At 41.5% G+C, this 16,089-nt stretch overlaps 1 protein-coding gene across 1 annotated transcript in view; it reads left to right on the plus strand.

Annotated features, from left to right (window-relative positions):
* LOC115129338 (integral membrane protein 2B-like) overlaps positions 1-12,122 on the plus strand; it is a 30,728-nt gene extending 18,606 nt beyond the window's left edge. The window contains exons 2-6 of the mRNA XM_029659580.2: positions 9,555-9,686; positions 9,922-10,134; positions 10,292-10,402; positions 10,609-10,759; positions 11,170-12,122. Coding sequence (XP_029515440.1) covers positions 9,555-9,686; positions 9,922-10,134; positions 10,292-10,402; positions 10,609-10,759; positions 11,170-11,258 — 696 coding nt within the window. The 3' untranslated portion in view covers positions 11,259-12,122. The remainder of the gene's footprint in view (positions 1-9,554; positions 9,687-9,921; positions 10,135-10,291; positions 10,403-10,608; positions 10,760-11,169) is intronic.
* The last annotated feature ends 3,967 nt before the right edge of the window (positions 12,123-16,089 follow it).

Here is a 16,089-nt window from a genome sequence, read left to right on the forward strand (position 1 = left end):
GCTCATCTACCTGCTCATTGTCCTCACCAGGGTCTTGACCAGATAGTATGTTCGGGGTCGTAACCGACTTCAGTTGACAAACGCTAACCTTTGTTGGCCACTGGCACGCTGGAGAAGTGGATTCTTGACAAATTAATCATGGTTGCAACTACCGGGCAGATGTGTATGATGTCGTCTGGGCGAGCGGTTTGTTGATGTCATGGGGCACTCTGTTCACAACGTTGGTGGAGTTATGGTATGGGCAGGCATCCGCTACGGACAACAAACACATTCTACCGTGAAGAGATACTGAGGCCCATTGTCGTGCCATTCATCTGCCGCCATCGCCTCGTTTCAGCATGGTAATTAATGGTCCCATGTCGCAATGATCTGTACACAATTCTTGGAAGCTGAAAATGTCCCAGTCACCAATTGAGCATGTTTGGGATGCTCAGGACTGACTTGTACAACAGTTTGTTCCAGTTTTCCTCAATATCCATTCCAACCACTTCACACAGCTATTGAAGAAGAGTGGGACAACATTCCACAGGCTACAATCAACAGCCTGATCAACTCTGTGAAGGAGATATCACACTGCATGAGGCAAATGGATACTTGCTGGTTTTCTTATCCACTCCCCTACTTGCCTTTAAAAAATAATATATGACCAACAGATATCTGTATTTCCAGTCATGTAAAATCCATAGATTAGGCCCTAATGAATTTATTTCAGTTGACTGATATTCCTTATGAACTGTAACTCAGTGAAATATTTAATGTTGAGTTTATATGTCTGTTCAGCGTATTACCCCATTTCCTCTTACTGTAAATCGAAGCCTATCCCTGGGAACTCCCTGCATTCACTCATAAAAGGCAAAACCGCTCTGGCATTTATCTCATGGGCAAGAGATTAGGTGTAAACGCACCCAGAAAGCCCAAGGAAATATTCCCTTATTGCTATCTCTTGTAGGCTACATCACTTGCAGCAAAGGAGACTAAAACAAAGTGAATAATGGGATGAATGTTAATCTCTTTCTCCAGTGCCAGCTTTTGATCTTCCTAGAAACACCACTATGCTGCTCCCAGAGTTGTTGACGTTATTAAATTGATTGAGGTCAGGCTGACTTAATTCTTGGGAAGTGGCTAGTTGCTTGATTCTTCTCGTTTCACTGTAGCTTTTCAGCTGAAGTTTGGTTGTGAAAAACGGCTCTTTCTTTCAATGAGCTCCTTTTGACCTAGAAACATGACTCATGTCATATCTTTTACAACAACTGTAATGATGAGCTCAGCAATGTTCTCAGTCAGCAAACTTGTTTCTTCGGAGGCCAACTCTAGAACTTCCTCTTGTTGAAATGGACGTTGGGGTGTTACTGAAGAAGGTTAATACTTTGGTGGATAATGATTGTCTGCCAATGCCATTACCCTGGTCAGCTAGACCAGGGGTCAACCCAATGCCTAGAAAACCCCTTCACAAGGTGATATGCAGTTGGTGGAGGGAACATGCCTTGGCATGTTTAAAGAAGGGAGACCTTATTGCTGGTCAGAGTCCATTAAGTCTGTGTATTCCCATGTTCGCTGGTTGATAAACACCTTTGTGTGTCCACCTGACTCACTCCCTCTGTCAACCTCAATCAGCTCAACGTTTATGGCTGTGGATCCGAGCACTCTGCTGTTCTTTATAGCCAGCAGTGCCTTTAGGTGGGTGCCAGTCCTCCCTTTTTAGATAAGGGCTCTACGCTGACCTTTTTTACAAGGAGCACATGTGAAAATATTTTTGGTATTTAAAGCTAGAATCCTAAAAAAAAATTCAAAGCGAACGAACTGGTGCTCCTAAAATAACAATTTCAGGTCTAACAGCAAAATATTTAGGCACATATGAGGGAGAAATGGTCAGACTACAGTAGTGTTGCACGGTATGCTGAAACTTCAGTACTTTTTCAATACTAGAACATGAAAACGGTTCCGTACAAGTTTTTAAAAAACATTTTTTTTTTTGCTGTTTCTGTCAAATGTGTCTCACAGATTAACTAAGTGTAGCCGATGTCCGCCTTATAGCACGAAAGCCCTCTGCCTGCTCCACTTAGTCTGCACTGGGAGTCTGGGCTGCATCATGCTAAATGACTTAAATGTAAATGTAATCATGTTAGCTTCCCACTCATGCTGCACCGACGTTAACACACTTGAATAATGCGACATGACATTTTGAAACTGTTTTGCGAACAGTAATGAACAATGTCCATACATGCTAGAACACTTTTTACAAGGCAAAAAGTTACTGGTAGGCTAACGTTGGTTGCTAGCTTACAGCTTAGGCTATCATCAATTCAAACTTGGTACTTTGTTTGATACCATAATGCGAAATATACTGATTGCCACAAACTTTATTAATTTACTTAATCTTTTGGACAGACATGAAAGAGACCTATTGTCTCAGCGAACTGACTCCGGGTGGCCCGGTCATGGCCGGAAGGGATCCAGCTTTTGTAAAATTAACATAAAACGTTTAAAAATTATATATATATATATTTTTTCATTAAAAAATTCTGACCCTTAACCTAATTATTCTGACCTGCTGTGTAAGTTCTAACCTGCTACAAAAAGTCAAATCTGACGTTTTGTCAAAAGCTGGACCCCTCCCCACTTGCCTCGTGAATGACATCATTACTGGTTAGAGACGGCGCACACTTTGATCAAATAAGCAAAGGACTGTGTTAAATATTTAGGAATACATTTGTCAAAAAAAAAACACTTAGTCGGACAACATATGAATTTCTTTCCTAAAATGAAGAAACAAGAATATATTTAATAAGTGGCTACAAAGGGATCTTTCTATACTTGGGAGAGTGATTCTGCCCAAGGCAGAGGGACTGTCTCGCTTTGTGTACCCCTCATTATCTTTATTTGTAAATTCCTCTATCTGTAACGAGGTCAACAAAATCTAGTCAGAAACTAAAAAAGTCAGTCCTCTCAAATAAGAGCTGGAGGTCTGGAAGTGTTGATTTTGTTGACATGAATATCACTTTCAAGATCAATTGGTTGAAAATATCTTTGGTCAATACAGAATCAATTTGGTGTTTTAGTTGGGAGGTCTTCAATTTTTACTGAAATGTAATTATATTCCTGACTGATTACCTGCTAAATTGACTAGGTTTCACCAACAAGCTTTAATGTCCTGGGAAGTATGTTTCCTACACAATATTGTGGAATATTTCAGACTTAACTGTAAGGAATAAGTACTTGTTCTAGCTGACATGAGAGGAATATTGACTTTGTTCTTGATGTTTTTGACAACGGGTAATATTCGTGCATATGAACAATTTATAACATTGATGAGTTTCCAATACCTTTCGGAGAGTTTATTCCTGTGATCAAATCCATTCCCAGTGGTCTAACTACACTAATGAAAACTCATCTTAGCTTTGGTGATGATCACAAAGCTTATCCAGAACTCTGTTTGGAAGGAATGGGCTTACTTGAGAAATCTTGTTGTAATAAATACATAAGAAAAATGTTCCATTCACGGATCCAACTTACGCCTAGAGGAAAATCTTTCTGGAACATGCTTATTCCTGACATTGCCTGCAAAAAAGCTTGGTTGATGCCTTACGAATATTGTATACCAAACCAATTTAAGGAAGTGCACTTTAAGATTCTAAAGATTCTGTAATTATTTGTTGTCCAAATTTGTGACTATTGATAATATCTGCATTTTTCTGTGAAAAAAGGTGATCTGACTCACTAGATTTTTGGGAAAACCTCTCAGAATACTTATTTCCCTTTTTTGAACACTACCAATGTTTTTGACATGAAGGATATGTTATTTTTGCAATGATTCTTTTTACCAAATAATTTATACACAAACAAAAATTCCAGAGTTCTATACCAAAATTACTATTATTTTTGATTGAATTTAATAATCTTGTTAAGACATTATCAACGTCAACAGTGAAGAGGCAACTCCGGGACGCCGGCCGCCTTAGCAGAGTTCCTCAGTCCAGTGTCTGTGTTCTTTTGCCCATCTTAATCTTTTCTTTTCATTGGCCAGTCTGAGATATTGCTTTTTCTTTGCAACTCTGTCTAGAAGGCTAGCATCCCGGAGTTGCCTCTTCACTGTTGACGTTGAGACTGGTGTTTTGCGGGTACTATTTAATGAAGCTGCCAGTTGAGAACTTGTGAGGCGTCTGTTTCTCAAACTAAACACTAATGTACTTGTCCTCTTGCTCAGTTGTGCACCGGGGCCTCACACTCGTTCTATTCTGGTTAGAGCCAGTTTGCGCTCTTCTGTGAATGGAGTAGTACGCAGTGTTGTATGAGATATTCAGTTTCTTGGCAATTTCTTGCATGGAATAGCCTTCATTTCTCAGTTTCATAAGAAAGTCCTTTGTTTCTGGCCATTTTGAGCCTGTAATCGAACCCACACATGCTGTTGCTCCAGATACTCAACAACCTTCTTCAGTAACACCCTGACGTCCATTTCAACAAGAGGAAGTTCTAGAGTTTTTTTTATTGCTTCTTTAAATCAGCACAACGTGCCATTGTAACACAGGAGGGATGGTTGCTGATAATGGGCCTATGTAGATATTCCTTTAAAAATCTGCCGTTTCCAGCTACATTGTCATTAACAAAATTAACCATGTTTACCCTACCACTGAGGAAGTACAGTTCCCGCTCAGCCCAGTCAAAACTGTTCGCTGCTCTGGCCCCCCAATGGTGGAACAAACTCCCTCACGACGCCAGGACAGCGGAGTCAATCACCACCTTCCGGAGACACCTGAAACCCCACCTCTTTAAGGAATACCTAGGATAGGATAAAGTAATCCCTCTCACCCCCCCTCCCCCTTAAAAGATTTAGATGCACTACTGTTCCACTGGATGTCATAAGGTGAATGCACCAATTTGTAAGTCGCTCTGGATAAGAGCGTCTGCTAAATGACTTAAATGTAAATGTACACTGTATTTCTGATCAATTTGACGTTATTTTTTTCTTTGAAAAACAAGGACATTTCTAAGTGACCCCAACTTTTTGGTGTGAATTCAGCAAAAAAAGAAACGTCCTCTCTCACTGTCAACTGTGTTTATTTTCAGCAAACTTAACGTGTAAATATTTGTATGAACATAAGACTCAACAACTGAGACATAAACTGAACAAAGTTCCACAGACATGTGATTAACAGAAATTGAATAATATGTCTCTGAATAAAGGGGGGGTATGGCCACCAGCTGCATTAAGTACTGCAGAGCATCTCTTCCTCATGGACTGCACCAGATTTGCCAGTTCTTGCTGTGAGATTCTACCCACTCTTCCAACAAGGCACCAGCAAGTTCCCGGACATTTCTGGGGGGAATGGCCCTAGCCCTCACCCTCCGATCCAACAGGTCCCAGATGTGCTCAATGGGATTGAGATCCGGGCTCTTCGCTGGCCAGGGCAGAACACTGACATTCCTATCTTGCAGGAAATAACGCACAGAACAAACAGCATGGCTGGTGGCATTGTCATGTTGGAGAGTCATGCCAGGATGAGCCTGCAGGAAGGGTACCACATGAGGGTGGAGGATGTCTTCCCTGTAACGCACAGTGTTGAGATTGCCTGCAATGACAACAAGTTCAGTCCGATGATGCTGTGACACACCGCCCCAGACCATGAAGGACCCTCCACATCGATCCTGCTCCAGAGTACAGGCCTCGGTGTAACGCTCATTCCTTCAACGATAAATGCAAATCTGACCCTCACCGCTGGTGAGACAAAACCGCGACTCGGCAGTGAAGAGTACCTTTTGCCAGTCCTGTCTGGTCCAGCAACGGTGGGTTTGTGCCCATAGGCGACGTTGTTGCCGGTGATGACTGGTGAAGGACCTGCCTTACAACAGGCCTACAAGCCCTCAGTCCAGTCTCTCGCAGCCTATTGCGGACAGTCTGAGCACTGATGGCAGGATTGTGCGTTCCTGGTGTAACTCGGGCAGTTGTTGTTGCCATCCTGTGTGCTTATCCCGTGCAGGTGTTACACGTGGTCTGCCACTGCGAGGACGATCAGCTGTCCGTACTTTCTCCCTGTAGCTCTGTCTTAGGCGTTTCACAATACGGACATTGAAATGTATTGCCCTGGCCACATCTGCAGTTCTCATGCCTCCTTGCAGCATGCCTAAGGCACATTCACGCAGATGAGCAGGGACCCTGGGCATCTTTCTTTTGGTGTTTTTTAGTCAGTAAAAAGTCCTCCTTTTAGTGTCCTAAGTTTTCATAACTGTGACCTTAATTGCCTACCGTCTGTAAGCTGTTAGTGTCTTAACCTCTTGCCTCTACTTGGGACGCTTGCGTCCCAACTAGAGCTCTGGAAATGCAAATGCGCTACGCTAAATGCTAATAGTATTAGTTAAAACTCAAAAGTTCATTAAAATACACATGCAGGGTATCAAATTAAAGCTACACTCGTTGTGAATCCAGGCAACAAGTCAGATTTTTAAAATGCTTTTCGGCGACAGCATGAGAAGCTATTATCTGATAGCATGCACCAATACACTACAACAGAAAAGCACAGCAGGGGACGTAAACAAAATAATTAGCATTTCGGCGTTACACAAACCGCACAATAAAATAGAAAACAGTCATTACCTTTCACCATCTTCTTTGTTGGCACTCCTAGATGTCCCATAAACACTATTGGGTCTTTATTTCGATTAAATCGGGCCCATATAAAGCCAAGATATCGTTATATGTAGACTGTGTGATAAACGAAAAAAACAGCGATTTCACAACGTAACGTCATTTTTTAAAATTCAAAAAGTAGACGATAAACTTTCACAAAACACTTCGAAATACGTTTGTAATGCTACTTTAGGTATTAGTAAACGTTAATAAGCGATAAAAATCATCCGTAGGCGACGTAAATATCATTAGCTGTCGTCTTGGAAAAAATTTCAGGAGAGAGCTCTTCCGGAATGATCTGGGCGGAGACCGGAGGTAAGTGGTGCCCCTCTTTCGGTTCAACCAAGAATCAAAGATGATTCAATTCACAAGACTCTAGACAACATGGGGATGCTGTGGGAGTTGAATGCTCGGTCTTATCTAATTCGGCTCACTGTTAACAATTGCTGGAAGTGGCGCAAGGATATTTATTTCCATTTTCTGTGATCAGGTTTTCCTGCGCTTTCCGATGTAACGCACGTTATGTAATAGCCACAGTGGTGATTTAACCAGTTTTAAAAACGTCCGAGGGTTTCCTATCCACACATTCTAACCATATGAACGTACTATATTCCTGGCATGAGTAGCAGGGCGCTGAAATGTTGCGCGATTTTTAACAAAATGTTCAAAAAAGTAGAGGGTCGACTGAAGAGGTTAACGACTGTTCCACAGGTGCATGTTCATTAATTGTTTATGGTTCATTGAACAAGCATGGGAAAGTTATTTGGATTTTTACGAATTATCTTTGAAAGACAGTGTCCTGAAAAAGGGACGTGGGTGTGTTTTTGTTGTATGTCTTTAGTATTTTCTTGTTTATACCTGTTTTTGTTTTGTTAAACATGTTTGATGGAAGTTGTTGATCATTTTGTATTATGATTAAACAAAACAAAAAAAATTGCTTTGATCAAATTAGCTACTTCTATGCAAATGTTGTTGATCAGTACAATAAAATAAGTCCCAAATGGAAACTGATTCACATCTGTAGCCCTGTAAAATCAGCCAAAGACATGATCAATAACTCCCTGTAAGCACACATTCCTATTGAACTGTATTGTAAATAGTCCTAGGCTAGTTCTTTATTTACCCGGTTTGTCAATATAGATTTACCATTTGAATAAATGATTACCGTTCTGTAGATTGGTAAAAATAAATATCAAATTGATTGTGTTGTTTTTTTTTCATCAATGCATACATGGATGTCTGGAAAATGTTGATGTAAAAAATGTATAATGTTGTGATATTGAACTCAAAAGATTACTAGCCAACGTGCTAGCCAAAATAGTTTTTCCTAGCCAACGTGCTTCAACACCTGCATTGCTTGCTGTTTGGGGTTTTAGGCTGGGTTTCTGTACAGCACTTTGAGATATCAGCTGATGTACGAAGGGCTATATAAATACATGTGATTTGATTCCCAACTATTGAACAGCGCAGTAGCTGAGTTTCTGTCTGGATTAAGTGCCATTCTGTGACCTTTTTTTGTAGTAGTATTGTTTTGGTATTGAGTATCGTGATACTTAACCTGGTATTGGTATCGAAGTCACAATTCTGGTATCATGACAACACTACAATGTAGAGCCCTGTAGATATTTGACCCGTCTCAAATTCCCTAATAACAATCAAAGGAATGAACTTGAGACTGAATTTATTAATTCAAAAGGATCATAAGACCAGCTTTATTACACCAAGGTCCAAGGATCAAGCAGGCTGTGATATTACAAATTGACTAATCATATGACGTCAAGCTATTAGGAAGATAAATGGTCTACTCCTCACCCTCTTTTCTTTCTATGTTCTCCTTCTGCTCTCTCTTTCTCCTCTCTCATGGTGCTTATTTGTTTCTCTGATTTGCATAATGATGACTCACCCTGTTCTGTGCCTCGGGTGGACTCTGGAGCCCTCTTCATCCCTTACTCAAACACAGCCTTTGTTTGGACTCAGGCCCCCCCTCTCCCAATGTGCTGCTCCCTTAATCAACGTTGAGCCCTACCTCTTTTTGTTGTTTTGAAACCGGAGTGTTGCCAAAACTCTCATAACTAGTTTGGCTGCCTGTGCCCATCCCTCCTACGCTGCCTGGAAGCAAGTGGGGGTGAGAGGGACAAGGAAAGTGTAGCTCCCTTCAGTAACCACGAGCACAACCGTTCCTTGATTTTAACTGGCGGCTTTATTCTGTAGTTTTAGTCAGAATTATCACCTTCCGTGAGAACTATACTGTAAATGAAAAATACAGTTAAGCACACCTTATCTTACGAGTGACTTATTAGCTTGGTATAACTCTGAAGTGCTTACATGCATAACAGTTTAACCGGCGTTATAACGGGTTCAGATTAAACACATGAATAAAGGAACAAATACCTCATTGGCTGCTTATTACAGAAGGGAGGAAATCAAACTTCACACTTATTATTCCTGGCATGAATTCACACTTCATCCTAACATATACTCTTCAACCTTTATGAACTACACCCGATGACATGAAAACTTAGCTAACGCAGCGCAGGATTGCCTTCCCTCCAAAAGTGTGTTGCTACAATAAGGATCCCCGTTACAACAGTATTAGCTACGTAGTTCCGCTTGTATTATCATTTCCCCCGCACAGCGGACACATAAACAATTCAAACAAAAGACAACGACATAACCTGTAAGTCTAACTGTCAGTTACAGAAAGTTAGAGAAATGCATGGTGATTGGAGAGAAAGAGCCGGGAAAGGAGAGTGTAGAGATGGTGAGAAGTGTTTCAAGTGAATGAGGTGAGGAGTAAAGAGAAAGATGAGGATTGAATGACTTGGGAACATCTGGTGAACTGTGCACTTGACAATGAAGAATTAAAATGAATTCTTTGTCAAATTTCAAAACAATGTCTTTCTCAAATCCTTCCTCTTTTCTGTTTCTCCAGGATCCAGAGGTGGCTCTACCTTTGCGTCAGCAGTCCAAGGCCTGGTGCTGGTGCATGTGCCTGGGCCTGGCCCTCATGCTGTCTGGTGTGGTGGTGGGAGGGGCCTACCTGTACAGGTACTACATCCTGGAGGTGAGACTGGATTACTCAGACCCCAGTGGAGATCTATGGCTTACTGAATACACTGTAGCTGGCTTGATTCTAATCTAATTGATACTTTTAAGAACTTATTGTTTTTGAATACAACATTAAAGTTCAAATGTGTAATTGACAAGAGACATGATGCTGGAAGGGTAGAGCTCCATGCAGTAAAATGTATAAATATAAATGTTTTCCACCAAGTGCTGTGTGTTCTCCCGTCTACCAGAAGGGCCAGGTCTTTGTGTGTGGGGTGAAGTACCGTGAAGAAGACATGATGATCCTGGAGGAGGAGGATGTGGAGGTGGACATGCCCTCCAGATTCAAGATGATCCAGGAGAACATCCGCGTACTGGAGGACCAGGAGGTTGCTCTCATCAACGTACCCGTGCCTGAGTTCGACGACAGTGACCCCGCTGACATCGTCCACGACTTCCAAAGGGTAAGGAAATTTAATCGACTTCAACCCTGCTGTTTATTGCTAACCCCTGCGATGTTTCTGTGGCGATAACCATCCACAGATCATGGATTTTCTGTATTCAGTGGAGTTCCATGAGGTTTTTCCTGACTGAGTTTGTTCTGTTGGCACCCTTCCACAGAGACTGACTGCCTACCTGGACCTGTTCCTGAACAAATGCTACGTCATCCCCCTCAACACCTCCATCGTCATGCCTCCCAAGGACTTCCTGGAGCTGTTGGTCAACATCAAGGTAACAGGAACTGCTTTATGAATATGTTACAATAATGATTGTAAAACTTTGGATTTTTTTACCCACTATACTATTTTTTAAAAATGAAATAAGACCGTTTCGGTGGTTTTAATAAATGTTTTGAAATTAACCACCCAGTAGCTTTAGCTCATACTGGTAGGATATGTTATTCAATGTTGTACCCCTCTTTCTCCCCCCTCCCCCAGGCTGGTACCTACCTGCCCCAGTCCTACCTGGTCCATGAGGAGATGGTGGTGACTGAGCGCCTGGAGGATGTGGAACAACTGGGATACTTCATTAACAACCTCTGCCAGGGCAAAGACACCTACAAGCTGGAGCGCAGAGACAGGATTCTGGGTCAGTACACACAGACTCGTATAAATACACACACGCACATATACAACACGCATGCATATACATCACAGATCACACACACACGCGCTACATAGTTGTTTGGACAAGTGAAGAATTATGCTAACATGCCCAAAAGAAAATGGCTTCTACATTCAGCCATCTTTTGCATGAGATATTGACTGACTGGTCTCTAAGCACACAGTTAGACCTCACATACCTAACACACCTCTCACACAGATGTGCATGCATTCGCACAAGCGCACACGTCTTACAAAACTACCACATGGGCATTGCGACATATCTGATTCATACCTTTCCAAAATGATGTTTTCCCAAGTCTTGTATGAGCCTGTATGAACAACCATCCACCATATTGTGGCAGCTCATAAGGGTTTTTATCCCCCACATTACAGGTATGCAGAAGCGCGAAGCTCTCAACTGCCACAAGATCCGTCACTTTGAGAACAAGTTTGTGGTGGAGACCTTGATCTGTGAGCCCTAGTGATGTCGTTGTAGCCGTGGGAAAAGTGGTGCATCGTCTCTATACAACCTTGCTTCATTTTACTGCGAGCACAGATGGAGATTTGTAATTGTAGTTTTTTCTGTTTTAAATGTTTCCATTTGTTATTTTACTTCAGGTAGTTTTGTGTGCGTGAGAATTGTAATGTGAAATGGGGCAATTCGTCTCTGCTTAAAACATGTAAAAAAAAGGGTAACAGTTGCGTGTATATTTTTACTATTATGCACGGACGCAATTCTTCAACAAAAGACCGTAGGGTTCTATTTTAGGGAGGATCTTTTGGAGGGCGGGACTGCTAGCTTGTCAAATGTTTAGATTACTTGAATAATCCAAAACTGTGATTAAGGGTTGAATTGATGCAGAACATGTATGGTATAGACTTAATGAAACAGAATCTAATTGTATTTTTTAGTACAGAAATGAAAATGTTCAAAGGCATGGCAAATTGATACTTTTGTACCACTGAACCTGGTTTTAGAAGGGACTATTCCAAGGAGTTTTCTAGGTTTTATATTTTAATTGTCTGCTGTAACTATTAATATACTGCAAATATGATTTCTTAACTGTAAAACATAAGATAACAGTGTGGATACATGTTTTTCTTTCATCTAGCTTTAAGAATAAGTCAAAACCAAGACAATTATCTAAAGAATTCTAATCAAGAATGCGTTCATTCTTATACAGCAAAGTAAAACATACACGCTATCTTTTTTTCACAATTGTTTTAAGGGAATGTTTCTTCCTCCAAATGTACTTTTTTATTTTTATCACTCGTACTAATTTGTATATAACTTCTGTAAAGATATGACCAACACCACAATAAATCTTAAACCAGTAATACAGCTATTTTAGTGTGGCCAGTGTGTTCCTTAATGCCACATTTTACTCTGACAGACTACACATAGATGCTGGTCATACAGGGGATTACATGGAGTTTTTATTATTATTTATTTAACCTTTATTTAACTAGGCAAGTCAGTTAAGCACAAATTCTTATTTGCAAGGACGGCCTACCCTGGCCAAACCCTAACCTGGACGACGCTGAGCCAATTGTGCGCTATGGGACTCCCAATCACGGCCGGTTGTGATACAGCCTAAACCCCCCGAGTGGTGTACAGTGGGGCAAAAAAGTATTTAGTCAGCCACCAATTGTGCAAGTTCTCCCACTTAAAAATATGAGAGAGGCCTGTAATTTTAATCATAGCTACACTTCAACTATGACAGACAAAATGAGAGAAAAAAAACTCCAGAAATCACATTGTAGGAATTTTAAAGAAGTTATTTGCAAATGATGGTGGAAAATAAGTATTTGGTCAATAACAAAAGGTTATCTCAATACTTTGTCATTGCCAACAAAGAGGTCAAACGTTTTCTGTAAGTCTTCACAAGATTTTCACACACTGTTGCTGGTATTTTGGCCCATTCCTCCATGCAGATCTTCTCTAGAGCAGTGATGTTTTGGGGCTGTTGCTGGGCAACACAGACTTTTAACTCCCTCCTAAGATTTTCTATGGGGTTGAGATCTGGAGACTGGCTAGGCCACTCCAGGGCCTTGAAATGCTTCTTACGAAGCCACTCCGTCATTGCCCGGGCGGTGTGTTTGGGATCATTGTCATGCTGAAAGACCCAGCCACGTTTCATCTTCAATGCCCTTGCTGATGGAAGGAGGTTTTCACTCAAAATTTCACGATGCATGGCCCCATTCATTCTTTCCTTCACACGGATAAGTCGTCCTGGTCCCTTTGCAGAAAAACAGCCCCAAAGCATGATGTTTCCACCCTCATGCTTCACAGTAGGTATGGTGTTCTTTGGATGCAACTCAGCATTCTTTGTCCTCCAAACACGACGAGTTGAGTTTTTACCAAAAAGTTATATTTTGGTTTCATCTGACCATATGACATTCTCCCAATCCTCTTCTGGATCATCCAAATGCTCTCTAGCAAACTTCAGACGGGCCTGGACATGTACAGGGGGACTCGTCTGGCACTGCAGGATTAGAGTCCCTGGCGGCGTAGTGTGTTACTGATGGTAGGCTTTGGTACCAGCTCTCTGCAGGTCATTCACTAGGTCCCCCCGTGTGGTTCTGGGATTTTTGCTCACCGTTCTTGTGATCATTTTGACCCCACGGGGTGAGATCTTGCGTGGAGCCCCAGATCGAGGGAGATTATCAGTGGTCTTGTATGTCTTCCATTTCCTAATAATTGCTCCCACAGTTGATTTCTTCAAACCAAGCTGCTTACCTATTGCAGATTCAGTCTTCCCAGCCTGGTGCAGGTCTACAATTTTGTTTCTGGTGTCCTTTGACAGCTCTTTGGTCTTGGCCATAGTGGAGTTTGGAGTGTGACTGTTTGAGGTTGTGGACAGGTGTATTTTATACTGATAACAAGTTCAAACAGGTGCCATTAATACAGGTAACGAGTGGAGGACAGAGGAGCCTCTTAAAGAAGAAGTTACAGGTCTGTGAGATCCAGAAATCTTGCTTGTTTGTAGGTCACCAAATACTTATTTTCCACCATAATTTGCAAATAAATTCATAAAAAAATCCTACAATGATTTTCTGGATTTTTTTTCTTCTCATTTTGTCTGTCATAGTTTAAGTGTACCTATGATGAAAATTACAGACCTTTCTCATCTTTTTAAGTGGAAGAACTTGTACAATTGGTGGCTGACTAAATACTTTTTTGCCCCACTGTATGTATATTTTAAACCAAATACTTTTACTGGATGACTTTCACTTGTCATTTTCTATTAAGGTATCTTCACTTTTATGACAATTGGATTATTTTTCCACCACTGTCTGAGACTTGAAATTGAGCTCACGTGCATTCTGTTTCCATTGATCCTCCTTGATATTTCTACAACTTAATTGGCGTTCACCTGTGGTAAATTACATTTATTGGACATCATTTGGAAAGCACACACCTGTCTATATAAAGTCCCACAGTTGACAGTGCATGTCAGAGCAAAAACCAAGCCAGGAGGTCGAAGGAATTGTCCGTAGAGCTCCGAGACAGGATTGTAGGAAGGGTACCAAAACAATTATGCAGCATTGAAGGTCCCCAAAAACACATTGGCCTCCATCATTCTTCAGTGGAAGAAGTTTGGAACCACCAAGACTTTCTAGAGCTGGCCTCCCGAGCAATCGGGGGAGAAGGCCCTTGGTCAGGGAGGTTGACCAAGAACCCGATGGTCACTCTGACAGAGCTCCAGAGTTCCTCTGTGGTGATGGGAGAACCTTCCAGAAGGACAACCATCTCTGCAGAACTCCACCAATCAGGCCTCTATGGTAGAGTGGCCAGACGGAAGCCACTCAATAAAATGCATGTGACAGCCCGCTTGGAGTTTGCCAATAGGCACCTAAAGGACTCTCAGACCATAAGAAACAACATTCTCTGGTCTGATGAAACCAAGATTGAACTCTTTGGCCTGAATGCCAAGCGTCACGTCTGGAGGAAACCTGGCACCATCCCAGCCAAGACAACGCATGAGTGGCTTCGGGACAAACTTCCTGTCCTTGAGTGGCCCAGCCAGAGGCCAGACTTGAACCCGATCGAACATCTCTGGAGAGACCTGAAAATAGCTGTGTAGCGATGCTCCCCATCCAACCTGACAGAGCTTGAGAGGATCTGCAGAGAAGAATGGGAGAAACTCCCCAAATACAGGTGTGGATGCTGTGATCCCTGCCAAAGGAGCTTCAACAAAGTATTCAGTAAAGGGTCTGAATACTTATGTAAATGTGTTATTTCAGTTTCAATATTTTTGTATAAATTTGCAAACATTTCTAAAAACCTGTTTTTGCTTTGGTGTTATGGGGTATTGTGTGTAGATTGATGAGGAGAAAAAAACAACATTTTAATCAATTTTAGAATAAGGCTGTAACATAACAATGTTGAAAAAGTCAAGATGACTTAATACTTTCCGAATGCACTGTAGGAGTGTAGATGCTTTCCTTTTAATACACATGTTCATTCTTTTACATTTGGCAACCTCATCCATTCCTGTCCCTATGTCAGCCCTATGTGAACACATTTGCCACTTGTTTGAATGTAGTCATGCTGGCTTCGCCTCTGTTGTCATTGGATCCTCTTCACTGTATGCAGTCTATTTTGTGTGGTTGCATTTGCTTACGTTTGCTCCCATAGCAGTATGTCTCATCTCTGATAGCTATCAATTGACGTGTACTATAACTATAAGCCCTGTTATATGATCATAGTGGAAATATCTCTGGTTAAGATCCTAATGAGTTGGACCTTGCAGAAGGGTGTCATGGGAGAGATGCCAGATGGGTTCTGCATGTTCACCTTCACACCGACGTACTCAAGGTGATGAGGGTCCTATAGATTTTTCTACAGCATGTAGAGTACATATGCTTTTGTGAGCACCATTTTGATATTGTTTTGAATAACCAATTCTTACTTTCTCTCATTTTAGTTAGTCCATGTTGGGACAATCTTTTTTAATTTCTCAGAATTATCAAAATTCTGTGACTTCCACTCCCATCTCAAGAACATCCTGCTTTTTCTATCACCCTGTTCTACACACACACACACACACACACACACACACACACACACACACACACACACACACACACACACAGATGGCAGGGGAACACGTAGACAGGCGACAAGAAGAGACCGATATAGCAGTCGTTAGACTCCTGTCGTAAGCTAGTTCCCTCTGTGAGGAGGGAGATGCCAGCCATCAATAAGGCTGTCAGCCCAGAGTAGGAAGGCTTCCTGTCATAAATTTATGAGGCCTGCTCTGAGTCACTGATTCATGGAATATGCTCTTTGAATTCTGTTGCCTGATA

This window comes from Oncorhynchus nerka, linkage group LG1, assembly GCF_034236695.1.
Source record: "Oncorhynchus nerka isolate Pitt River linkage group LG1, Oner_Uvic_2.0, whole genome shotgun sequence".
NCBI classification, from domain to species: Eukaryota; Metazoa; Chordata; class Actinopteri; order Salmoniformes; family Salmonidae; genus Oncorhynchus; species Oncorhynchus nerka.